The 27976-nt window shown below is 39.4% G+C and overlaps 1 protein-coding gene across 1 annotated transcript in view; it reads right to left on the reverse strand.

Moving 5' to 3' along the window:
- Positions 1 to 25728, reverse strand: part of kcnk10a (potassium channel, subfamily K, member 10a) — a 39018-nt gene extending 13290 nt beyond the window's left edge. Inside the window, exons 1-2 of the mRNA XM_053336748.1 lie at positions 25674 to 25728; positions 19649 to 20034 (exon numbers count right to left, since the gene is read on the reverse strand). Coding sequence (XP_053192723.1) covers positions 19649 to 20034; positions 25674 to 25728 — 441 coding nt within the window. The remainder of the gene's footprint in view (positions 1 to 19648; positions 20035 to 25673) is intronic.
- Between the last annotated feature and the right edge of the window lie 2248 nt (positions 25729 to 27976).

Raw genomic sequence — 27976 nt, forward strand, 5'->3', positions numbered from 1 at the left:
AATCCTAATTCATTAAATACAGCAGTTTGGTCAGTGGTCCAACACTTCAAACTACTGTATGAGAAAAATAGACAAGAGAGAGGTAGAATAATATCAAAATGAAATATACATTTTGAAATCTATTTATAGAATGAAATAGTAAAGTTTTGAAATGTGATATAAAACTTGAAATGAAATATTAACTGTACAAAGGAATTGTGGACTGTGCTATGGACACAGAAATAAAGTGTAGGAACATATGAAGGTGACACGAGCAACAATTAGGGATTCGATTCAGGGATTTAATGAGGGGTGTAAAATGTAAAGTCTAGTTTGATAGCCCCATTCATCCTGTTTATATGGCCATGGTGCATGGCAGAGTAAAAGTCTTCTCTTCTGCTTCACAACAGCAACATTCAGCCAGTCTTGCTTCTATCTTTCAGTGAACTTCTCCTCAAGCTTCAAGAGACATGAACTTCCTCAGGAAACAAAACAAGTCTTTCTGAATGAAATATTATATCAGCTGATGACATTAGTTCCTTCTGTGTTGGACAGTCATACGTATTCATGTAGTTTTGACATGAATGAACATCTGTGTAACCACCATTACCAAACAACTGTACATCACTGACATTTGGTATGGACCAATACAGTGAAAAGTGCATTTTAATGCTTTTAAACTTTTAAACTAACCCTTAACATGGTTTGTAAGGTAATGTCTGTTATGCACAAACAGCAGGAACTATCATTACTCACTGCTCTGTATCTGTAGCAATCTGTCTGGGCTTGATGACCCAGCTGTTTGTTGGCTTTCCCTCAAGTCAAACTCACTCAACCTTTTTTTTTATTCTTAGCTGTGCAAGTAATGTGTTATTGGATGGATTGTCATGAAATTGCACATAAACATTCATATTCCCAACAGGATGACTTGTAAAAACTTTGATGATCCCCTGATGTTTCATCTAGCGCCATCATCAGGTTGAATCTTTTGTATGTCCAATACCATTTGTTTATATGTTTCTGACCACATACCTGCAAAACCCCATCAACCTCTGCTATACTTTGTGTCAATGCCAATTTATTAATTAGTTAAGATGTCACCATATGCTAAGAATATAAACTATGAGGTTCTTGATACTAAATATTATTCCTTCTACATATTAGCATGTTATCATTATGAGCACAACGACTACCACACCACAGTTTGGTATTTTCCTGATCTTGAAACTGGCTCAGCTCGTCTCTGTGTTATTTTAGTGCAAAGTGGAGTGGAGTGCATTTTTAGCATAAGTGGTGTTTATTGCTTCTAATGCATTATGGCAAAAATGCTGCAGTGTCACTTCAGTTATGATATGATGTGACTGATTACAGTATGACAACATGATTTCCGTCTTCATTTGTTGAGCCGTTCAGTACTACGAGACAAATGATGTGACTGGTTAAGAGAGTATTTAACAATCGCTACCATCCTCTGATCAATATTCACCTTCACCCAGCCCTTGTGCTCTTTGCACTGCAGTACATACATGGCAGTTATTCCATTAGCACCCCTTGAAAACCCTCAAATGGGACAAACTGCACCAAAACATATGTTACCGTTTCCCCATGAGCTGTGCAGATCAAGAGAGTGATTTGGAGGCACAGAGTTTGGCGTGTCCTCTCTTCTTCCAAATAGATCAAAGGAAAGGAAGGAGTGGAAATATCACCAGATGAAGCTGTCACCTGCTTCCTCCAGGAACAGACAGAGAGGCCTTAGGTGATGCTCATCTGGTGGTGGAACTTTGAATGTGGCAGCGGCCTACCTGTCTTATGGCTAAACCTCTGGGCTGAGATGATGGAGCAGCTGGCACTTTTCAGAGCTGTGCTTATCAGCTACCCCACCCCCACCCCCCCACCCCCCCCCCACCGCTAAATCACTTTCATGTTCCATCTGAGCACGATTCTGCAGTTCTCTGGGTAAAAAGGTAGCAAGTCCATAGCTCAGGCTCCTTCAGTGTGGGATGCTGCTAGTAACATCTGCATAGAAGCTGCAGATATTACATATTTACATGTTTGTGTACTGTATGTGTATATAGTGTGACATTTCCTGCCAAAAAAAAATATATTTTGAAAATATTTAGATTATATGATACTAAACTCATTAAAACAAACAATCATGATTCCTTTTGGGTTAAGAACCCTAACCCTAACCCCTAATCCTTTATGACATATGTCCACTATAGAGCCCGACCAATATATCAGTCAGCAAATATTGGCCTATCACAGTCACAGGTATCGGCGTATATGTTGTCCAATATGTGTTGATGTTTTTTAAAGTTATACAGCTTCCCTTTTTCTTAATTCAATTGAAATACATATCCACATAAGGTTTTTGTTTTGCTATTTAGTTAGTTTTAGTTATTTATCATTATTAAATTACTGTACCAGTGTAGTTTGCTGTGTCATAGCACTAATGTAATTTTATACAATTAGTTTTATTCTCAACCTGTAAAATGTCATGCCTTCATTACATATCTTTGTCACAAGTGTACATTTAAGGGATCAATGCAAACAATTTATGTTTATGTATATATTCTTTATGTTTAAACTCATCATGTGACATATCAATATCAAATGTTTTTACTGCTCAAAAACTCCAGTATCGGTCGGACAATAACATTACTGAACAAAAAAATTGTAATGCACAAAAGTCAGTGTTTATATACATAAATGTATTCATCAAAATTAGCAGGTTCTACATATTGTGGTCATTGTACCTTTTAAAGTTATTTTTTCCATTAAGAAAGCAGATATTTTAACACTTTTTTTTCTAAAAGTTTTGATTGTAGATGGTTTTGTCAAATATGTTTCAGAGGAAATGTAATTCCTGCCTGGATGTGTTCACTAGCCACAATTCCACTCTATCAGAAAGTCCATACAGAAGTTGTAGCAAGATGTTCATGGTGGATGGTGGATTACAAAGAGCTTCCTTCCTGCCCACTGCAATGCAGTCTGAGCAGCTTCAGTCTCCAGCCTGGGATTCATATTATTAGTTATATCATAGTATGCAGACTCCATATTTTTGGTTTCTTACAGTACAGGTGGACTCTTTCCTAAACTAATCCCCTGAACTCTCACTCATCCCTCACAACCAAAACTCACTGTGTATGAAGTTACAAGTGCAGCTGTGTGTGGTGTTAATGAAGGTGTAGATCAGTGGTCTGCAACCCTGGTCCTAGAGAGCTATGCCCTGCATGTTTTAGAATAGCTCCCCACTCTAACACACCTAATTCTAATAATTAATTCCTTATTAAGCCTTTTGACAAGCTTCAGCTGCTTGATAACGAGTTCATTAGAGTGGGGAGATACCTGTAGGGTAGTAGCTCTCCAGAAGCAGGATTGGAGATCACTGCTGTAGATTAACTGCTACATTAATGAGACACTCAACACTTTATACCTCGAGAAGGAAACCGTGCTGTAAATATCAACTGTGTTGTGTGTTAGGTATATTTAAAGTTGAGTTGAGGAAATCATGTTGTCTGGATGAAGCTTACTACAATGAACTTCAGAGGTGGACGAAATACTGAGATCTTAAATATTTAACAGCAACATCCTAGGTGCTTAGGTGTCATTATGGCCTGGTTTCTTCCCTTAATGACAGAAAAAGTTTCCAAAGTAAAAGTACTCATTATGCATAACACCACAGCTCCCAGTACCTCCCACTGACTACAACTCGGATTAAGCCTCAAATCACACACCACTCACTCACTGTTAAAAAAGACTGATGCTGCACATGAACAACAGTATGCATGAGTGTATACTATACTATGATTTACTACACATGTCTCTCTTTATTTTCATCTGTATGAGGTTATATTCTGTATGTATATCTCAGGAACATTCACATGTATATAATCTCAGGAACTTCTGCACATTCCACATTTATGTATTGCAGATTATTAACACAAAGATCCAGTGTACTCTATATAGTATTTATACTATAATTTATTGTATCCTATTTTGTCTGACTTATTGCTGATTCTATTGATGCTGCTACATTTTTTTAACTATATTGTTGTTTCAATTTGAGTTTCTTGCCAGGAGGATCAATAAATCCAAATCTTATCTTATATACCTTATATGCATGGTTCCATTAAGTTTTACATTCATCTTATTGTTGGAATATTAACACTACTTCATTGATGTCTGCTATCTACATTGTTGCCTTGTACTCCATGCACCAAAAGAAAGGGCAATGCTAGCAGATCTGCTACTGACAGGTTTTCTGACACACCAGGAATAGACCCAAACACATGACTCACAGATCGTTCAGTGCTTCGAAAAGTCAGTCTTGAAAATCTGAGTAGGCAGGTTCGGTACACAGACAGTCAGGGGAAGCAAACAGAACATAAAGGGCAAGGCAAAGGTTGAATCAAAAATCAGACAAGGAGGCTATCACTGAGAATACAAAGGCTAGAACGCTTGTAACAAAAGGCTAAGATGAAGTGACACAGGGGGCAGAGAGCACACTAAGAAAGTGACACTCATTAGGGGATAATGACAGTGACAGCAACGGAAAAGACAAGAGCAGAAAGTGGATCTGAAATGAGACGCCAAAGTAAAACAGGAAATGCTGAACTAAATAATGGGTAAAAAATTCATCTTAAAATAGGGCGAGATATGACACTAACCAAGTAGTTTACATCAGTTTTTACTATACCTGCACATATAATAATGCTTTGCTAAACTCACAGTCCAGGTCTGATTCACCATCTGTCTCTGAAGTGAAGGTTCCTGGAAGACTGGAGTCACTGTCACTGATGAGTCCTGTTTCGAATCTGTTTTTTCTTTGTGTTTATTGTGATACACCTTCTCATACATTCATATGACATCACTGCAGCATGTATATTATGTTAACCCAACTTGTCCTGAAAAAAAACAAGTCATATCACTTCATTGTGGCTCACAGCATTCAGTTTTCATAAGCATTTTAACACAAGAAGGCCAGTAAATGAGGAGAAATGGCTTAGGTTCTGTAGGGTTAAGGTGAAATTTAGGAGACGGGAACCTCCTCTCATTCGGCCCTCTCAGCCATTGCAGAGTAGAACCTTGATAGGACCCACCGGACTCTGGAGGTGATGCAACAGTTTCAATCGTCGTGTAATTGTTATGAGGCAGTCTTGACCGTGATGTCACTGAGACTGTCTGTCTGTCCATCGTTGCTTCTGTCTGTCCTTCCTACCTTTCTTCTTCCTTTCTTCCTTCCATCTGTCCTTCCTTCCATTCTTCCTTTCTTTCTTCCTTCCATCTGTCCTTCCTCCCTTTCTTCCATCCGTCCTTCCTTCTTTCTTCCTTTCATTCTTCCTTCCATCTGTCCTTCCTCCCTTTCTTCCATCTGTCCTTCCTCCCTTCCTTCCATCTGTCCTTCCTCCCTTTCTTCCGTCCATCCTTCCTTCTGTCTGTCATTCCTACCTTTCTTCCCCCTTCCTTTTGTCTGTCTTTCCTTCCTTCCCTTCTTATTTCCTTCCTTCCTTCCCTCCATCTTTTTAATGGTTCAGCCCACATGAGATCTAATTGGGCTGTATGTGGCCCTTGAATGAAAATGAGTTTGACCCCCCTGCTCTAAGTCATGCAAGAATCTCATCTCCTGTAAACACCATTCTAAATCCATGAAATCTATGTTTTGGTAAGAATTAATGGTAGCACCATCTCCACACACCTCCTCCCTTGTACATTTTCTACTCCAATGGTCTACAACATTTTCCATATTTATACCCCAGTGCCAGTGCCTACAAGTGCCTGGAGTGAATATCGTTCAGGATAGATATCCTGGAATAGAAAAGCATTCGTTTTAGAAACCTTGTGTAACAACAGCTCACATTGTGTTATGCAGGAACACACACAGCAATCCACTTGTGTCTCTCTGTTGTTATTGCCTACAGCGTGAAAGCAGCTAAAAGTCACCACAACAGTGAGTCAGAGGGATTCGGCTGGAGGTTGCATCACATCAGCATCTATTGTAAATCTTTGTAATAAAGGCTGATAAGCAGGTCTCAAGAGATATAAATATAACCATCAACCTGATTACTTGGAACTTTTATGGTCTCAAAGGAAACTGTAGATTATAACCAAGCAGCAATAATCAACATAGGGAGTGTGACCCCTTTTTAAGTCCATTAGCCCTTTTCCAACCACATGAACCTTTTATGAACTCAAGAACTTCCATGCATAGTGGCCAATCATTAATTAAACAAATAGTTTCTTCATACAAATACTTGGGTGATAGAATCCACCCTATCATGGACTCATAATAGAGAATTTATTTCTTAGAAGATACAGCAGCACATTAGCTTCTCAGCTGTTTTGGAGTCAGATTATGGCCTAGATCAGCAGTTTATCTTTGAAATGTATAACTAAACATTCAAATCCAAATTAGTTTGAAGACTATTGTCCAACCTGTGGCACACTCCTTTTTTAAGTAGCTCACAATAAGAGCTGCTCAGACTCGCTAACAGTGTCTCTTCTGACTCTTCTCATGTTTTAAACAGGGAATACCAATTTGAGGGCCTCAAACAGGCGATAGCTTCCCTCCAACAGACCAAAAACATGAAGCTTAGATTAATTAGTGACAATAAATTGCTCGTAGGTGTGAATGTGAGAGTGAATTTTTTTCTGTCTACTATATGTTAGACCTGTGATGGACTGGGAACCTGTACAGCTGGGATAGGCTCCAGTCCTCTCTCAACCCTCTGTAGAACAAGTGGTATGGAGAATGAATGAATTTAAATGCACCAGGATGAAGAATTATTTTACACATCAGTCTATCCTGTTGCTTAACCAAAGGAGGGTGCTGCTGATTGAAATCTGAATCCAGATGTGATATGTCAAGTATGATTATTATGACTGTTTGATGTGAGATGTACATCAATGAAAAATGTCATAATTGTAACTGTGTGATTAATATGTCCGTTTAATCAGCCTCTTAAAAGGAGCTGCCCAATGACCAATACCAGGATGTGGTGGGTTTATAACATAGACTGTATAAAAGAAATGGACGTAACATCCGTGACGTCACCCATTGGTTTGTGGACTGCTGCTCGGAAGCCAATAGTTTCGGATCTGGGCAGCGCCATCTTGAAAATTTCAGCTGCATGCCGGGAAAAACCATAAACACAGAGACCATAAATACATTTTGAAAACGTTTACTGAGGTTATAAATCAAGTGAGAAGTTGGTGAATTCTCTATTGACCTGTATAGAGACGAAAGTTCTTTTGACACCAAAACGGTCGCCCCGTGGTGGCCTTTTGATAGAATGCAGTTCTAAGTTACTTCGGCATTGGCCTCATTTCAGAGGACCGGAACTCCCCGCCTGGTTTATAACAGTGAATAAATAATGACAAAGAACTTTAGTAAATCTGTTTGATCACATCAATCGGATGTTATTGCAGTCATAATTTTGATGTATCATGTTGTAAATGGTCCCAACATACTGTAAAATAAGACACAACCGTGTGTGCACTGAATGCATCTCATGAATAAAAAATGAAATGCCAGTTTTGATTAGAAATGAAGTTGGGAAAGAGATGCAACGGGATCAATGAGACCCAGTTATTAGTCATTTCCCACATAAGCAGTCAGGATACAGAATCTGATGTGTGTAGAAGTGTGTGTGATTTATACAAGGTAAACACAGTAGACAGCTGTTCGTGATTGCACGGAGACTCACTCAAATCAGACGCTGATTTATCAAAATATCTGTACTGCTGCCTTAGATACTGCAGGGATTTAACCCTTTGCACCCAAGGGAGGCAGGCTACATCAAAATATGTATTCTTTAATCTCAATTTCATTACTTTCTTAAACCAGAACCCCCAAAAACATACTACGACAGTGACAAGCTTAGGATCTGTTATGGATCAGAATCAGTAAATCCACTTTTAACAACACAAAGGGCTTTTATCTACTGATCCGAGTGCTCATGCTTTTAGAGACTGTCTCTGCTGCTGTAACCACTGCTGGACCAAAGAATGAATAAATCATTAATAGCCAGAAGCTTTTAAGACCTGAAGACTTTAACCTTGTTCGCTAAAATGTGTGCTATTACAACTGTGTATATCAGCTGTACTGTGAGCAAACCCAAGGATAGACAGCAACTGGAATTACTCTTTGTAAATGTGCAACCTCTGTACTGCAGCACTGCGCAGCCTCTAACGGACATTGGAGATGTCTACTTTTCTTCTGTGAAAGCCTTTAAAGTAAGTGTGCAGCTGCTTATTTTACCATCTTCTCAAGCACTGCATGAGAATGTGATGTAGCAGCATCACAGCTCCCAGCATGATCATATGAAGTCAGTGAGCCTTAGCAGCTACACAGCCTGTCTCTCTTCTACTGCACATCTTTTCCAGAGCAGGAATTGATCTGATACCTTATCGCTCGCTCTTCTTTTAGCCGATTTCCCTACTTTACCTTAAACAAGATTAATGACCAGCTGAGTGTTTGCTTTAAGGAAGCCCCTTCAAACATGCTTCTAACTACTGTATGTGTACAGATGCAGCATCCTGTACACGTGTATGAAATGATAGGGGAATGAAAAGAAAGGAGAAAACTGAGTCAGTTAAATGATATTAGATGGCTTGCACCATAAATCAAACATTCATGTGGCTGCAGGTTTTTATTCCAACCAATCAGGAGCACACCAGGCTCCACTCATTTAATCAACTGATCTGAGGAAGACATTTCTCAGATCCTAGTTTTTTGGGACAGTGCCATTTAGTCAATTGGATGACCGCAAAAAGACAAACAAGGCAGTATTCGATATCTGTCTTACAATTCAACATGGTTGCAAAGAGTTGCATGTTTAATGATGGTAATAAGCATGATTAGCTCTTTAGCAGGTAAAATAAGGGTGGATTCATTAGCTGTAGCCTTCGTGGTCAGTAGATCTCCAAATTATATTTGAAAGATTGGAAAGATACACAAGGAGTACTATGAGACAGATTTTATAGTACTGTGCAAAATTCTTAAACTAATATTAGATATAATGATCATATAGAATTATTTCTCAGAGTCTTTATTAGAATATAACCAGAAAATACAGGAGATGTGTATGCTGTATTAAAAAACAGCTTCTATTGGCTAAAGTGGCAGGTATTTAGTGTGACCTCCCCTTACACTTGAGCGATAGCAGGAACCTGGCTCTCTTAAACCTAAATGGAATGAAACCTTGAAACCTTAATTAATAATGACATTTAATAATTAATGTTACATTTTGTGTACATATTTCCTGTCATTTCTGTTTATGTGGTAGTGGTGGCCTAAGACTTTTTCACAGTACTGTATATGTGTGTGTGTGTGTGTGTGTGTGTGTGTGTGTGTGTGTGTGTGTGTGTGTTTGTGTGTGTGTGTGTGTACATATCTAGAAACATTTAGTCAATTCTAATTTTTGAATCCATTTTTTTTATTAAGAATACAGTTTTATTTAAAGTCTGTGTAAAGTAACAATAAATATGTGTTCTGAGTTTGACATACCACAGAAAAGTGTGTTGTTAACCACCCTGCCAAATTTACATGATTAAAAAAATTGCCAAATATATGAAATTAGGCTTCCAAGTTGTGTAAAACTCAGCCTCTTTCTCTGCTACCAAACGCTATGGGAGTGCCCGCCGAGTCCGCTGAAACCCCGCCCCCTACCAAGTGTCAGCTGTCAATCAAAGTCACCACCTCTACCCGAAACATGGACGCTACGTCTGAGAGCTTTCTGCTGCTAACTTAGCTGCTAGCTCGGCGGCTAACTCGGCTGCTAGCCCGGCGGCTAACTCAGCTAACAGGCTAACTGTAGACTGTAGTAGTAGTAGTGTGCGCTGAATGTATTTCTCTACAGCAGCAGGGGCGGGTTTATGCTAATCACTGTAATTGTTTAGACCCGCCCACTAAATCCTGAACACAGAAATCTTGAAACACAGTTTGTGAAGCCTAGCTCCACAATACAAATCTAAATGGTTGAAATGCTTTTACACCTTTTTTAGGAATACATTCACATACCTATTTAACCACTTAATACACGCCCCTATTTTTTATGTTGTTAGCCTAAACGGCATGCTCAAGTTGTGAGCAGCACAGATCCCACATAGTTTGAGACTCAGAGATGTGTCTGGTATCATTGGAAAGGAAACACTCTCAGGATTCTTGTAAAAGTGTCTGTGTGATTCTGTGACTTACTGAACAAGAGTGGCAGAGGTTACAATGATGGGGTTGTTTACTCGCCCATATCTATCTGTTTATTTTGCTATAAGTCATATGTCAAGTCGAAGAAGAACCAACCGTGTACCAAAATGCAGAGTGCGTAATGATATATGGTTCAACTCTTTTACGCACCGGGCGCACGCCAGTTACGCTTGGAGTTTGTTTATGGACAGCCAAACTTCATAGCTTAGTGTCATACACCGTTGGAAACCTCAGACTATTGGCTAACAGGTTATCAACTTCATTTCACCGAATATGTCCATAGGCTGGAACAGCTGTCAATCAAAGCCATGTCATCATTGTCGTCAGTCATATGTCCTCATTGGCTTTGGAGACATGTACTGCCTAATCCTAAGCACCGATTGGCTTGTGTGTGGTGTCGTCAGAAGCAGAAGAGGCTCACGGTTGTAAACATCTAGTCACGTGTACTCTGAGATGGACGTGCAGGTCAGGAAATGACGTAAACGGACCGTATATGGTTTGTTATTTGTGTTATTACGTTACGTGTTGGACTAAATACATGGACATATTGAGGAAAGTATTTAGGTTAGAAGGAAACGGATTTCATATTTCACAAGAATGGATATTTGGCGAGCTGTACAGAAAGTCCTGTGTCATAAGATGATCGTTGTGGATAAAGGGAAGACTTTGAAGGTATGTAGGCATTATAGCTTTTCTCACTTAACTGAGTGGCTAGCCGAGCTAATCGCTAATACTATTACGGCTGTGAGCAACCATATAAGTCGTGAGTGGTCTTGAATGAATCAGGAGAATCTAAGCTTTCCAACAATGTAGGGCATGTTTAAGGGTTGGTGTTTAAAACATTCAGAAGAACGTGTGGCTACCTCCTAACATCCGTCCCGTCCCATAGACGGAACAGTCACAACTGCGTTAAGAGGTGTTTAGAAGAAAATGTCTGAATTCACTTTACACGTTTTTAATCATTTTTTGGGCTTTATTGCCTTTATTGGACAGTTGGTGGCAGAGAGGCCAACAGGGAACAATGGGAGAGAGGAAGGGGCATGCAACAAAGGTCCCTTCCCCACTTCAAACTAGGGACATTGAGGGTATATGGCATACGCTGTCACCACTTGACTACCTGGGTGCTCCAAGAGTACTTTTTTTTTTTTTTTTTAAAGCTGTTTTAGAAACAAAAAAACTGCCAATAAAACAATCAATAAAGAATCAAACTGATAAAGAATAAAAGATAAGAGATAAAAGAGGTAGTATTGATAAAACCCCATCGTTTCAAGCAGTTACATCACTGATATCCCATTGTGGCGTATGTGAGAGGAGGGATTTACTATGCAGCTCTGGGTTTATTTGTATCTCTTGTGTAGCTACAGTTGGATGTGTTAGGCAGTGAAATAGCACTGGCACTGATCCATAGCAGCTTTTTCAGGCTCAGCTGCAGCGGCTGTGCTTTCCATTATCCTGTCCATTATCATACAGAGTTTCACTGCTGCTGAGGTCAATAACCATCCAAGCCAAACAACCGGTGTTACTACGATGCTTTACGAGTGGCAGCGAGCATTGTGCCGTGAAAAGCCCTGGTGTTAGCAAAAGTCAGAGTGCTGCGGTACAAGTCAAATTAAGATCTGTTTTATTGGATGGGATTTTTCATGCCAAGCCTTGATTCATGTGTTTTGGCATTAATCATCAATGTGTGCTCTGTGGTAGTTTGTCCAAATGTTTCTAAGTCATTTCCTAAAATTATATATGAGAGGATTAGTACCTTGTGTTCTGCTTTTGTGTCCACTGTTCTCAGACTGTTTTCCAGTAGCTAAATCTGGACACTGCTGAAGAGGTGATACATCAATAAGCAAGGGTGGATTTAGTGATTTGGGGGGCCCTGGGCACACTCAGTCATGGTTGCCTCCTTTATGCCTTATGTTCATCCTTTGTTTAATTAAAAATGTTGGCTTTGTCTTAAGAAAACTTTAAACTATTGATACAATATCAGGTCTGACTGTCTATCTATCTATCTATCTATCTATCTATCTATCTATCTATACTGGCTTTATTTCCATTTTTAAAAGTCATCACATATATTAACATACATTTTCATTTCAGAATAGAAAATCAATTGAGTCAAAGATATAAGGATTTAACAATCTGCCTTGTAAATTCTGCATAATGTTTGATAAATGTCTGACAATATATCAGGCCTAGACTTGGATTTGATTCCTCTTATTATAAGTAGTTAAAGCTGCTGCTGATTCACTGCATATTTCTTGTTTATTGCTCTCTACCCAACCAAAGTGTCCCGAATATTGCCAGGATCTCTGCTGTGAATACTGATATCTAATCCTACATTTCTTTCCTCTGTTCTATTCATTCTTAATTCAGGAATGGTTACTCCAAATGCCAGAGTCACACACATTCATACTCTATGCATGGCAAAGGCTGCCATGCATAGTGCCACCCTGCTCATCAGGAGGTTGTCTAAAGCTCATTCATTCGAGATGGAGCTGGTCAACCCAAAGTGAAGAATGTGGCAGGAGACCAAGATGAACATTTATTAAAGTTCAATCGAGGGGAACAGTGTTACAGTACAAGTGAAAACAATGTGGAATGTCTTTCAGTTCTGCTGTTTACTTCTGGTCACCAAATCATTAACTCACCTACCTCCAAAATAGGGTTACTCTTCACACTTATATGTCTCTGTTGGTTATTCAACTATAAACAAGACACTATGCTGATTAACTCTAACTAAAGTCACATGGCTGTACACAGATCACTTGCTATCCATTTTAATAGGAGACCACTATGACCGTCAACATATCTCCAGCTATATCAAGACCATAGACTGTATAAAAGAAATGGACGTAACATCCGTGACATCACCCATTGGTTTGTGGACTGCTGCTCAGAAGCCAATAGTTTCGAATCTAGGCAGCGCCACCTTGAAAATTTCAGGTGCACGCCAGGAAAAAAGTACATGGATTCTACTTATATGGGCATGAGGCGGAGTCATGGGCGAAAGTATGGGTGGAGCCAACGGCGGAGCGGGGAGGTTGCGAGGGCTGGATCTCGAGGCATTGGTCAATCAACCTGTCAATCACGACGTAGCCACGCCCCAATGCATACCCTGCTTTATCATCAAATATAAAATCAGGGAGGCCAAAATTTCACAAATGAACATCATACTGCATTGAAGAAGGCTTTAAACTAGCGATTGAGACCATAAACACATTTTGAAAACGTTTGCTGAGGTTAGAAATCAAGTGAGAAGTTGGTGAATTCTCCATTGACTTGTATAGAGACAGAAGTCCTTTTGAACACAAAACGGTCGCCCCCTGGTGGCCTTTTGATAGAATGCAGCTCTAAGTTACTTCCGCGTTGGCCTCATTTCAGAGGACCGGAACTCCCCGCCTGATCAAGACAGATGCTTACCTCAGCCAAGCTCAGTAGACAGAGAGTTAAACCACTCTGAAATAGACAGGTCAGTCTGCTGCTCTTCCAAAAAACTGGCTGAGCCACAGCCATTTCTACAGTGGAATGGAAGTATGCAGTTGCATTAAATGGGAATATTAAATGAGGCTTTTCCCCAGAATTGAGAATTTAGAAAATGATGTAACACAGACTCTATAATTCAGTGCTAAAAGTTACCTGACTGAGGTGGTGCAGTGGTGTGGTGGTTAGTGCTGTGGCCTCACAGTAAGATGGTTCTCGGTTCAAACCCACTAGCCACCTAAGCCCCTTCTGTGCTAGTTCTCTCTGGCTTCTTCTCACAGACCAAAAACAGGCAGGTAAGGTTGATGACTTATGAATGGCTGTCTCTCTCTATACATGTTAGTCCTGTGAGTGATTGGCTACCTGTCCAAATTGGATCCAACTCCAAACTTAAGGCATGTAAAATATTTTGGAATTTTTATACTCAAAAAATTCCTTACCTAGGATAAAATGTCTGGGCATTAATATCTTGAATTGTATTCTTCCTAGCCTCACCAAACTTTGTGGTAAGGAAGACAAACATGTTCTCAGTATGACTGAACTATTAAGGTTTGTACTGCATGCATATTGATTTTCTGTAAGGCCATAGATTTGTAAAAAAAAGTGTAAAATTCCTAAATGAGAGTGACATTGATGATATAAACACACGTTTGCACCCGTGTGGTATCAAACATAATTTTTTCATTATGTTTTTATTAATTTTGTGTTAATATTTCAGCTCTCTACCATTAATGGGCTTTAAGCTATGAATAAAGCAAGGCATGGTAGCACTTTTTGGTCATTTTCTTAGGACCAAAATGGTAATGGTAACCGACAGGAACATGAAAATGTATGTGGATACCACTGATTCCTCCTCATATTAGAGGTTTTATCACAATATTTCACTTATTTTTAACACCCAGAGACACAATTCCCATCTCAAATGCCTTCTATTCCAATGAACATACTAAAAACATCACTGACCTCTGTAAAATTCAGATTATGGGAAGCCCTAGATTTCAGGCTAATAGACTCATATTTGACTAAAGTTCACTTCACTTCATCTCAGCTGAATAAGAAAACTTGTAATTTTGCAGACAATATGAAGAAAGCGTGAAAAGCTCTCTTTAGCTGAAATGATTCAATTAGTTTTGATATTCAAATTCCTGATATCTCCCTCTCGGAATTACAACTTGGAGGTTGACTGCCTTGTAACTAATTTCCTACTTTGCTTGTAATTAAGGTTTGAACATGATGATGGCAATGAAGCAAAAAGCCTGTGACTCACAAGGCCGAACACTTCCACTGCACTACTTGAAACACATGCTATGGTCTGTTTTCAGTGCTCCTCAACATGTGTGGCAATATGAGATAAACTCAAAATATTCAACAGACATTCAGCCTACCTCTCTAAATGTTCAACTTCTTACAATATGAAAATCCAGCAGGAAAAAAAGGGAATTTAGTGAGTCACAACCTTTTTCTTGGAACTTTAAATAGTCTTGTCACAGTAGATAAAAGAGGCAACAGAAATCTATATTCAGTCTTATCAATTATGAAACAAATGAGGACATTCATTAGGAGATCCTCAAGTCTTCATCCCTTATGCTCACAATGGGTATTAATTAAGGTTTTAGCTACGAAATAAGCTTTAAAATCCATCAGTGTTGCAGGGAGGGAACAGAGAACACTTTGCTTTGTTGTGATTGCAGTTATATGTATCTATAATGGTCCTGCCATGTCTGAATAGAAGCCTAGACTAGAGCCATCATAAAAATTTACATAACCTATATCTCTGAATGGCAGAAAGCCATTACTGTAATAGATAGAAGCAAGCCATGTTAGATCTGGAAGACGTTTACTGTGTGAATCCATAAAAAGATGCAAAAAGAAGGATCACAGTACCCTGGAGGACAGGAAGTTAGATCAGTGGGACATTACATAAATATTGTTATTTTTTCTTTTTTTAGCTGATGATTACAAAGCTATGACTCATTGGACATAAAACTGAATAGCTTTTTTTCTACAGTGACAATCCTGGATAGATTATGAGACGGTGAGCCCCTGGGTGAGGCTTTAATTCAACACACGTTTGCACTGACAACGAGTGATAATGTCTGTCATTTAACATCACCGCAGGGGGGGGCACCTGGTGGCAACAACCAGGACCTGATGGATGTCATCCTGGCACGTATACTAAAGGACAGAGCCGACACACAACAAGCACCCAGGTTCTTATCAATCAGACAGAACGCTACAACACATAGGCTGCAGTGACAGACACCCACAGGGAAACACAGTGGCAACGCCCACACAACACTTCACACTCTACTCAAGGACTTTTCAATAACTTTTGACTTCTTCTCCACTCAGATGTAAAAATATTGAAGAGTAGACTTTGTAAAATGCTGCTACAGTGTAAACTCTACACAGTAGCAGTAACAGCACTATAAAGGTTATAATCTGATCTGAGCTCAGTGCTGAATATTAGAAAGATTAAACACTAAAACATTCACAGATCTAAAAGTTTAAGTTCACATCTAAAAGAGTTAATGCAGGTATCAAATACATGACTTAGACACTCTTATCTATACGCACAACCAGGGCCGGCCCAAGGCATAAGCGAACTAAGCAGCTGCTTAGGGTCCCGTAACCACTAGGGGCCCCCCAAGAGCAACTAACTTAAAAAATAAAAAAGCAATTAATTATTTTTTTCCATGTGTGCGTGATGATGATTCATACATTATCAAATGTATGTTCTTGTACAACCCCCCCCCCCCCCCAAAAAAAAAAAAACAATAACAACATCATGTTAACAGAGTATGTTAACATGATATCAAGCGAGTGTAGTTTCCTACTGCCTCACTGCTTGAAATTTGACCTCTGCTAGTAACGTGTGCAGTGCACCCAACCGTGCGGTGCGCACTCAGCATCTAGGAACTAGGAGCAGATGAAGGATGTCGCAAAAAAGGACTTACCCCTCAGGGGCAGAAAAGAGAAAAAGGAAGAAAGATGAAGAGGAGAAAAAACGACAAGATAAAGGTATGTCTCGGTAATGTAACATTTGGTGTCAAGGAGATTTTGAAAAGTTCCCTGAAATTAGGAAAGTCCCTAATTATTGTTGACATTTTGTTTCAAATACATTAGCCTATAATAGCAAATTTGCTAGCTATGTCTTACTACTTCTCTCTTGTGGGTAGGTTAGATTGCTTAGCTTACTATTCAAGCTAACGTTTGTGTGTTTGTGTAATACTATGAAAAGTTAATTCTCAGTGTATATATATTATTCTGGGTCGCTTTTTGGCATCAAAACAACGTTTCTGATAACAATGTTTGATAGCAAATGTTTAATAACTAACGTTAGTTACAAACGCGGTGGCGTGCAAATATTTTGCACCTTTTTACATAGTTTTCAGACCTAATTCAACTTAATATTTTATTTATCAACCACTTGTGTTACCTTGTTTTAGGTGCCTGTTGATTTTCATCATTATTTAAGTATTTGTTGTTGTATTTTTATTTTATTTAATACTGTCTGTTTTTGTATATATGGTGTTGCAGTTTATTTAAAATAATAACAATAAAGCAGATTGTGTTTACAGTAAATGATTAGTTTATTTTGTTACTTTGAATTGACCTAGATGACATTCAGTATCCCACTTACTACTATATCACTTTGAATATTAAGTGTTAATCAACCCCAGGCTGCTCTTGTAGCTGAATTTGCTACCATTCCAGATTAAAAACCATAGATGGGTAAAACATGCCGGGCTGCTCTTTGAGGTTTTATGTATTGATTCTCTGTGTGGCCAGTAAGGGGAGTTGCTGACTTTGCCAAATATTAATTGAAAGATTTTTCTGTAAGTTTGCAAATGTGGTGTCTGCTTCCATTGCATTAATCACTGTTGATTACAATCTAACTACAACAAAAAGTTTTCACATTTAGTTTTACAAGTGTATTCGTAATGACGGAGTAGAATAAGTAGAATACGTTTATAGTAGGTGTGTGAATGATCAATAATCATTATTATTGGCAGTAATAGAGGGCCCCAAAATCAAATTTTGCTTAAGGCCCCATGGAGGCTTGGGCCGGCCCTGCGCACAACTTACAAAAATAACCTTTTTCTAGTTGCTTTTACCAAGTCTTAATTCTGCTTACTTTAAATTTCTCACTCAATATACAGCTTAACAATGAAGACATTCTCACAAGCAAACAGCCAGACCTCATGCTCACTCATTCGCAAATCACACAAGATCAACAGGTGACTGAACAACAACTCAATTCTAAATTGGATGTCTTCTTTTGCATCATTTTATGTGTTTTGGCCAATAACAGATAGCATGAAAAAAGCACATTAAATTGATATTAGAGATTCCACCATAACCCTCCATCCTACAGCCCAACTGGAAGCATTTCACAAGCCTGACGTAGCCCTGAGCAAGCCATCTGCCTTTTAAATTAAGCTGTACTGTTAATACAGTGATTACAGCAGCCCAATCAAATCCAAAGAAGTGTCTTTAGGCTACTGTAATAACTGCAGTAGCAGCACAACTGCCTGATTTTGTTAACTTGCTCAAATTTAGTTAATTTGGTAATTTTCCTTCATTTTTGTGCTATGCAGTTCAATAGTCTCTTTATTTGTCTGTTTTATTTGTGTTTGTTACTGAAATACGATTGGGAGTCTGCACAGGTTGTTTTATTTTGAAATTTGACCAAATGCTCTGTGCTGTTTCTGTGTCTGGCTTCATGCCCAGCTTGATCTGCTCTGTGGAGCTTAATGTGACTTTAAAGCCAGATTTGAATATTGACTCAGAGCACAGTGGAACAGAAAGAGATGTGAGATGTTTCTGAAACATGGATGGTATGGTCACAATCATTGAGTAGAGTGGCAGCGATCAGCTCCAAAGGCTGTGTCGGAGCCCAAACACTGCACTTCCACGCCTGGTGAAATCAAGCCTTAAGGAGGACAGCATGAGCCTGTCCTCTTCTGCTCTCCTCTCATCGATTTACACACACTGCCCTCTCCCTTCTTACCTGCCCTGCAGGTGTTGTTGTTGAAGCACTTTTTCCAAAGAGAGAAAAAATATTTTATAAATGATACTGAGAGTGACTCTTTTTTATATTTTGATCTTCCTCTGGACCAACCTCCTCTGCCTCTATGGACAAATATCTGTTTCTTACTAGCTAGTGTCAAACTAGTGATTTATTTCATCTGTTTGCAACATTCAACTTAGTAAAGTAAAAACCTTTTCATGGTGCAACTAGTTTTAGATAATCAAAGTGTACATCTCCACTTTGTAAACACTGTATGGTAAAATAAGACTAAGTGTGAATTACAAAACAGCTGTTGCATCTGGCAGGTTTGAACTACCTTGGGTTACAGCTACACAACATTATCATTATTATTCACTTATCTAACTTAATAATTCGTTGGAAATGTCAAAACAAAAACCCGAAGAGATTCAATGTCTAATTATATAAAACAGAGAAAAGCAGTAAATCCTCACATTTGAGGAGCTGGAAATGTATATATTTCCAGCTAATATGTGTTGTTTGCTTGATAAATGGCAAATAATTCCATTATTCATATTGTTACTGATTAGTTTTCTTTCAATTGACAAATATCTAAACTAATCATGTCAGTCCTAGTCTCAGCACTGTTGTAGTTTAAGCCTTCCACTCACATGAAGTTATCTCAGTGAAATACTGTTATCAGATCCATATAGCTTCAATTTATGTGAATAACAACAAAAGTTATGTGAATCTGAAGTTCAACTTTACAGTTTCAAGGATGTATGTTAGCCCTTCAGACATCTACAGTCGTGTACGGACTAGACAGTTTAGTGTGGTTGTATTCAGTTTCAGGGTGGCTGGCAGAGTCTGGAGTATGTGTAGAGCTTGAATGGCATCAGATCGATATGAAGCTCAGGTTTCAGTAGACCTGAGGCCCCACTGGGGACCACAGCCAGGGCTGAAGTAAAGCTGGAGTATCGACCAGCGGCTAGTCTTACCTTGATGAGAGCCTCTAGCTCATACGGGGACACGCACGGGTGTTTCTGCAGGAAGGCTGCCTTCTCCGCCGTGATGGTGATCTTCTGGTTGTTTTCAAAGGGCTGCTCCAACGCCTGGAACACCAGACCTCCCGCCACCAGATAAGCCACAACCACCACAAACACTGCCAGCACAGTCTTCAGTTTCATCATGGTGAAGGGGGCTGAGCCGTCGGCCACTGCCTCCATGCTGGCCACCATACTGGCGGGGCGGGTGGAGACAGAGAGGCGCGGCACAGAGCAGCCCATGGGGTTCTGCATGGTGGCCACGCTGGCCTGCACCAGGCTGGACTGAAGCATGCCTGGCTGAACTTTCTTGGGGGGGACCAGGTTGGTCTGGACTGCCACTGAAACAAAAGACAAGTAAATAACGGTTGTGTGTTATTTATCTGAAGAAAAGAAACACCACCACTGCAATCGTACAACAAAAAAGGAGAATTAAATGTGGACTCTCTGTCATCTAAGCTGTAATAAACAATCTAATGTCACAATAACATATTTATTTATTTTGTCTTACTGAAACCTGGCAGTGTCATGAAGACTATGACAGCCTAAATAAATCCACTCCCCTAGTCATACTAATAATTACATTCCTCAAGACACCAGCTAAATAGAAGCAGTTCCAGATTATCAGACAATACATAGATATATTTTACTCCCTAATATCAGTATTGGCATTGGCCAGAGAAATCCAGTATCAACCAGGACCTAATATTTAGACTGTTTTTGCCAGTTAACGAAACCATCAAGACCCCATCCCAACTAGGGTAATTAAGGAAGTTTTACCCTTAGTTAGCATTTCTTTGCTAGATGTGATCAATCTGTCTTTAGTAATAGGTTACATAACACAGTCCTTGTGAAGTAGCTGTGATTAAACCCCTTCTTAAAAAGCCTACTCTTGATTTCAGCATTTTGCCAACTTGCAACAGAGACAGCACTGGTGAAAGTTACAAATGACCTCCTAATTGCATTGGCCATCACATCATATCACAGACACTGGAATATTTTATTTGCATTAAATGAACTGCATTAAGCTGGTTTCAGTTTTATCAGGTTGATTCCAGTTTGTACATGTTAATGATGAATCCTCCATGCATGCACATGGAGTTCCTCAAGATTCTTTTGTTGGACCAATACTGTTCAGCTTATACTTGCTTCCTTTAGGTAATAACATAAGTAACACTTTATACATTTCCATTTAATGCAGATCATATCCAGTGAAGCCAAATGAAACCAATCCAATCCAAACCACCTAATGTCAGGGTCTGTCATGTGTCTGTTTCCTGTTTTATTTTGACACCCTAGTCTCTTTGCTCACTTCCTGCTCCCCGTGTGATTACCTGTCCCCACCCTTATGTGTTTCACCTGTGTCTCGTTATCCCTTCCCTCCTGTGTGTATATAACCAGTGCTCCCCTGTGTGTCAGTGCCAGATTATCTTGTCAGTTTCCTGTAAGAGTTCCAGCGTTATCCCTAGTTTAGATTCCTAGTGTTATTGACCGGTTTTTTGCCTTTTGGATTCTGAGTTTTTGCCTAGAGATTTTGTACTTCTGCCCTGTGATTTTGGACTTCCTGGTTTCTGACTCTTGGACTGAATAAACATACTTGAGAACTGATTCTGCCTGCCTGCATTTGTGTCCGCCAGTCTCTGTGTTCTGACACCTCAGCTCTAAACACATAAAGACCTGGATGACCTGCAATGTTCTGCTTGGCCCTAATCACCTAAGGAACACATTATCTAATGATATAGTTACTCTGGATGGAATTACTCTGGCCTTCAGCACCAATATAATTAATCTCTTTGTTAATTTAATTCCTACATAAAACAAATTTCAAGGATTGCCTATTTTCACCTACGTAACATTGCAAAATACTGCACATTAACTAGTCTATGCGTTTATTATTCATAGGTTGGATTATTACAATTCATTATTATCAGGCTGCCTAGCAAGTCTCAAAAGACTCTCGACAGCAGCAGCTGGTCCAACAGCAGCAGGTGTACTGACAAAAAATAGGGAAAGAGATCACATTTCATCCATTTTAGCTTTGTTGCATTGGCTTTCTGTAAAATCCAGAATAGAATTTAAAATCCTTGTCCTCACCTAAAAAAACCCTTAATGGTCAGGACCATCATATATTAAAGAGCTCTTAGTACCCTACTACCCCACTAGAACACTGTGTTCTCAGAGTACAGGCTTACTTGTGGTTGTTAGGGTCCCTAAAAGTAGCATCAAACTATCACGCTCTACCAGTTCTAGTCTGAGAGGCACTGTGCATCTACAGAGTCCACACCACTGCAGTGTGTGGAAGTTTCAGTGATGACAACCCATGACTCCAGGAAAGGTAAAAAACCCCAGCAAAACATGACAGACACAACACATGACAAGCTATAACAAATGCTATGCATCTACAAATGGAGATACTGACCAACATCAAGAACTGATGTCAGATTCTGAAGCAATTGGACTAAAAACCTTTGAATACACTGATCATAAAGGACATGACATGGAAAACGATATTGATCCGGAGAACAATTTCTATATTAACCCTGTGTTGCCAAGGTCCTGCTTAATGCCCATGCCCATTATGATTGATATCAGTCATATTTCTATAATTATTATCGTATTTATTGTTCTTATTGTTGTTTTTTTCTTTTCCTCTCTCCTTTCTCTTTCAACCCAGCCTATCAAGCCAGATGGTCGCCCACCTACAGCCTGATTCGGTTTGTCCTTGTCATTGTTGCCAAGTTCCTTCTCATGGGGAACTGTTGGGTCACTGTAAATTAAAGAGTACAGTCTACATCTGCTCTGGGTGAAAAGTGCCCCGACATAACCTCTGTTGTGATTTGGCGCAATATAAATAAAACTGACTTGACTTGACTTTCCCGATTAAGTGATGTCTCCTGCTGGTGAGCACTCTGATATGCAACAGGTAAACAGCATGAATGACTTTTAATATAAGAACTGGCAAGGACAATTTGTTTTGCTTTCAAAATGTCTGTTAATATCTCTATGAAAAAAAGAGCTGGAGGAGGAAGAGAAGACAGAAAGTAAGAAACTCCTCAGGTCAAATAAATTATAGTCCATATGGTGACTGTAAAGAAATCAGAATCAAAGACAGGCTGGATTCTTTCTAAACGCCATGATATACTGGGGTAAACACAAACTCAGAGACCATAAAAGAAAGAAAAATGACCATTACACTCATTCCATTTTATCTCCAGAAGCCATTTCTCCACATGATGCATATGTGCCGGTTTGAAGGGATACAAAGGAGGACTGATGTACCTTCAGGGCAGATAGGCAGACTACTATTAGTAAAGTCTCTCTGATATGAGATTTCTAAAAGCATCTTTCTCTAACCATTTTCCTTTACTCTTTATCTTATATAATCATTCTCCTTATGGCGAGTTTTACTCAGCATGTAAAAACAGATTTCTAATGGTTATAATGATGAGTAGTGGTGATGTAATCAGAGCCATATCAGCTTCTAGACTACACATTTATAACTGAAAGCCTGCTTTACAAACTGGACGTGGCATTTCAAATGTGTGGGGTTTACCCAGGACGGAGGGTTCAATGAGTTGTGTTATGGGAAAGGTAGGATGCAGTGTTTTTGGACCCTGTTTATTGATTGATATGATATAAGTTAAAACACCTGTACCCAATGGAAGACAATATATCGGCCATGCCTTCACTTAAATCCTCATGGCTTGGTGCTGGTCTGAAAAGCTATATGTGCATGTGATGTGTTCATTGTGTGCTGGCTGTGATCAGAGCAGCGCTACACTATAACACAAATAAAGATGGAATGATGTGACATGAAGTTAAATGCTAAAAAAACAGCTTTCTAAAGCAAAAGATGTAACAGTAACAGAGATATTAGAGGATGGAATAGTACAGCATAGTAGGTGATGTCACATTGTCAGCTTCTACATAAGTTAATACGGTACACAATATGGCCATAAAAAATCCTCAAAAGTTTATTTTACTTATATATAATTTTTGTTAATTTTGGTATCATATTTAAACTCCAAATTCATTCAGATTAAGATATTATAAGTCATTGTAAGTCAAATCAGTGTTTGTCTCCTGTGAAGAAAGGTAGAGCTGGTCTGATCTTGACACGTACAACAGATCTGGACCATTTAATTTAATTTCTATGTCAGAGGAAACTGTAAACACTAGAATATTGATGGAATCACTCATACATGTATTATAAGAACAATCTATTCATACGAGTGCTTCTTGCTCTTAACAATATACATGTATTTCAAATTCTAGACAAGCTGTCATGCCTTCAAAGATATCCAAAAAGGAAGGCTGATTTTTGGAGAAATATCTAAAAATTTAAAAAAAAGCATAAAACACAGATTGTTTCAGCCAGAAGAATCTAGAGATGAAATAATTTGGTTGAGAAACTGATGAACAGAAAATTAATATGCAAGTATTTTACAATCATTTTAATGTTTAAAGACAAATTATTGACTAGTTTCAGCTTTTTAATGTGGTAATAAATGTAACGTTTAAGTTTTGGACTGCTGGGTGGACAAAAGAAGCAACCTGATTTTCTGAAGACAATTTTTTTTGGCATTTTATAGACAAATGGATCAATAAACTGAAAACAAGAGTCCATTCTTGACCCTAGAGTTAGTAATTTAACAAGAAAATCTTACCTCAAGGTCGTCTTACAAGCTTTCTCTAAAGCTTTCAACTTCATATCACAATCAGCATCAGTACTGTACATGAGGCTGCTGATGCGGTGGATGAATGATTACCAGGGTAGAAGTGAAGATGACTGTGAGATGTAGATGAAAGCTCTGGTAAAATGACAGCTTCATCTGGTTTCACCTGTTTAAAGGTGTTCTGTCTCAGTATAGACACAACTTGTTGCTAAATGTCACACCAACTATATGTTCGAGAAACACAGGAAAGCTGTTGATGGTGGTTGGAGTGTTGATTACCTTTGAGTGTGATAGATAACAAAAGAAGAAGATCTGTACATTTCATCATCTATTCAGTAAATAATGTTATGTAACAGTGGTTTGGGGAATCGTGACCACTGTGCCACATCTCACCGACACTGAGCACACATGTGAAAACCAATAGAATTCGACTGCTTTGATTTATACAGCCAATCAGCTGCAATGTGTTGAGGAATGGCTTTTCCATGCACTTGCTCACATGCAGGTGCACTGATGAACGGACAGCATGCCTCACAAATCACATAGATTGATGATGTGTGACAATCACTTAGAAATGAAAGGAAGCAGTCATATCTCTAGAAGGTTATGTGCTGAGCAGATAAATCACATGTTCAGGCTGTAACAGCTGGAGAAATGTGCTGATACTGTGTAAGGACGTGACACACATGCAGGATTTGGTGTGATCTGCCCAGCAGTGGATGAGGTAATGTTTCAATCAAGACCCTATGTACATGTCTCCAAACTGCATCACACTGGAGCTTTTCTTCTGTCACATTTTCCTACTTAGAATAATTAACTCATCTCTAACTGAATCTCTTCCTTTCCTCCCTCTCTGACTCATTCCTTCCCAAGTATCAACACATGTCTCCCCTCCTGTTTTGAGCTGCCACGGTGAAGTGAAGAAGCAGCTGCAGTATTTTCCCATAGTAAACTTCAGCATGCAGCAGCAGCCTCTCCTGCTGTATTTCTCTCTCTGGAAAGTCATATTCTGGTCACCATGAATCTTTAATTGATAAAGCCAACTGGGGCTGCATGGTAAAAAAACAACCAGAGTGGGCTGCAGGTTGTGGAAACCAGATAAAGGCAGTAAAAGACTATTAAACAAAAGAACCAGCCCTATATTCTGCAGTCATTTTAAACAGCTTGTAGTGAGGTGAACTTCTCACGAACTTTCCCCAATTTGGGAATTTGTGGGAAAATAAAGTTTGAATCCCATTTATTTCTACTTAAAACACCATGCAGCCAAAATAATAATAATAAAAAAGACTAATTGGAAGTCTAACCTGGTGGAGGGTTCACGTTCCCTGGTTTTCTTGGATTCTCAGTCGGAAATTTCATCTTGATTCTCTTTGCTCCTGGTTCTGCTGTTGGGGGGAAATAAATGTCTTCAATCTATCGGCGTCCTTTCGGTCGATTCCGTCGATTTTAACCGAGAGAGGATGGAGAACGGCAGGGAGTAAAAACACATCATCCGCGGTGTTTCGGTTCTGCTTTAGTGGCTTAGAGGCTGGCTGGTTGGTTGGTTGGTTGATTGGATGGATGTAGCTCCTCTTCTTCTCTTCGTCCACGGCGGTCCTCAGGAGCGCACACCCACTGCTCACTGCATCACCGTCTGCATTATATTAGTATAGTGGCAAAACACCATAGACGCCCGCAGCAGGGAGACGATGCTCCTTTGAGGAATGTAACGATTACATTGTGATGTTTTGGAGGTGTTTTTTTCCTTCTTCCTACAATGTGTTTACGTCAGGATGCAGCGGGACTCTGCACTGCGAGTTGTCAGCACACACCTCGCACCGACGCAAAGCTGTCTATGGTGCGTTGTGGCTGTCTCTCCATGCCGTGGCGCACCGGCGTGCCAGGCGGCTGCGTAGCCTACCGCAAGACACGACGTCAGTTACTGAACGATAACAGTTTGCCTGGAGGAGAGGAGGAGAGGAGAGAAAGAGTGGGAGGGAAAGAGGGAGAGGGGGAGAGGGGTGGGGGGTATAAAAAGGCAAACGGGGAGGAGAAAAATGTAAGAGGTGATCAATAAAGAGAAGAGCTGAAGGTGAGAGGACGGGGGGAGGAAAATGAGAAAGGGAAGAGATAGAAAGGAAAGGGGTGTAATGAATAGGAAGACAGGGAAGGAAAAGAAGAGGAGAGGACATGATGAAAGAGGGATGAGATGAAAGGGGAGGGGGAAATGAGGGAAGGAAAGGGATGATGGAAAGTGAGGAAAAGGGTGGTATAGAAAGAAAGGGTAGTTAGGGATAGGGGAAGATAATTAATGGAGAGAAAATGGCAATAAAGGAAAGAGGTAAAAGTGGAGGGGCACAATAGGAGATGGAAAGGAGGTGTAGAGTAGGGAAGCTGGGTGGAAAGAGAAGGAGAGGGCAGAAAGAAGAGAATAAAAGGAGGTGTATGGGATTTGAGAGTGGATATGGGATAAAGGTATGAAAGGAAGAGGGTCAGAGGAGAAATGTTTTAGATAAGCAGCTGAATCCAGTTAACATCAATCATAATGGCATCATTCAGCCTATTAGCATTACACCAGTGGTAGAAGAGATAATACAGACACACAAAGAGAACCAAAAACTATTTTGTACCATTATACTGTTTTTGGACTCTGTTTTTTATTGTTTTACATAATTATTGTTAAAACGGATTGTCAGGAATACATAGGTGTGTTTAAATGACTTAAAACTATAGTTTTAAAAAAAGTATATGTTGTGTATATATATGAATCACGTGATTTAATTTCTATGACATTAATTCATCAATCAATAAATGCCTGTTTAGCCTACACAGTTTTGAGAGCTTTTATTTTAAGTAGCAAAACCACAGAACATGCAAGTAAAAGTCATTTTGTAATTATTGTTGCAACTGCTTTATTGATGCATTAATAACCCATAGATTTTAATGTACCTGACTCATTATGGGTATTATGTAAGGTAAGATACTGGTGAATAGTATTTGGTGTTTTGCATGATGAGACTGAAAAGGTAAGACCAGTAGACAGTGTGCACTCAGTTTTTGTATTGCAGTTATAGCACCATCTTGTGGGCTATCTTAGTCATGACAAGGTCGTCAATGCTGCAGGGAGAGATCGTGACGCTGCTGCATCAATCAACATAAAGACAAACACAGACCTGAGGTATAAAAAATATTGTGAATTAACATACTATGGCATTCACAGTCAACAGATCTCTACCAAACTGTACTCCTTTTGGAAGGATGTTGTTTATCCTCCGAGTAGAGTTCATCACACATATAGAATCTCTGGCAAGGAACATGCAGCAGTATAATATCTGATGGTACACAATCCCAATCCCCAGGCTTTATCCGCAGACACTCTTTTGAGGGCTACACCGCCTTCCACAAAAACTGACAACAACCCCTCATATTTACTGTGATGGAGTAATTACAGACCTGGAGACAAGCATGAGCGGCCCCAGCAGAGCTGCTCATTCAAATCTGGCTTCCTCCTGTATAATGTGCTTCATAAAGGACCAACTTGCCAAAACTGTAGCTTGCCTCCATGCTGACATACAGCATCAGTACAAAAGCCTTGACCACAATTAGTAAAGTGCTTTTGGTGATTTTT

This window comes from Scomber japonicus, chromosome 17, assembly GCF_027409825.1.
Source record: "Scomber japonicus isolate fScoJap1 chromosome 17, fScoJap1.pri, whole genome shotgun sequence".
In the NCBI taxonomy this organism is placed as follows: Eukaryota; Metazoa; Chordata; class Actinopteri; order Scombriformes; family Scombridae; genus Scomber; species Scomber japonicus.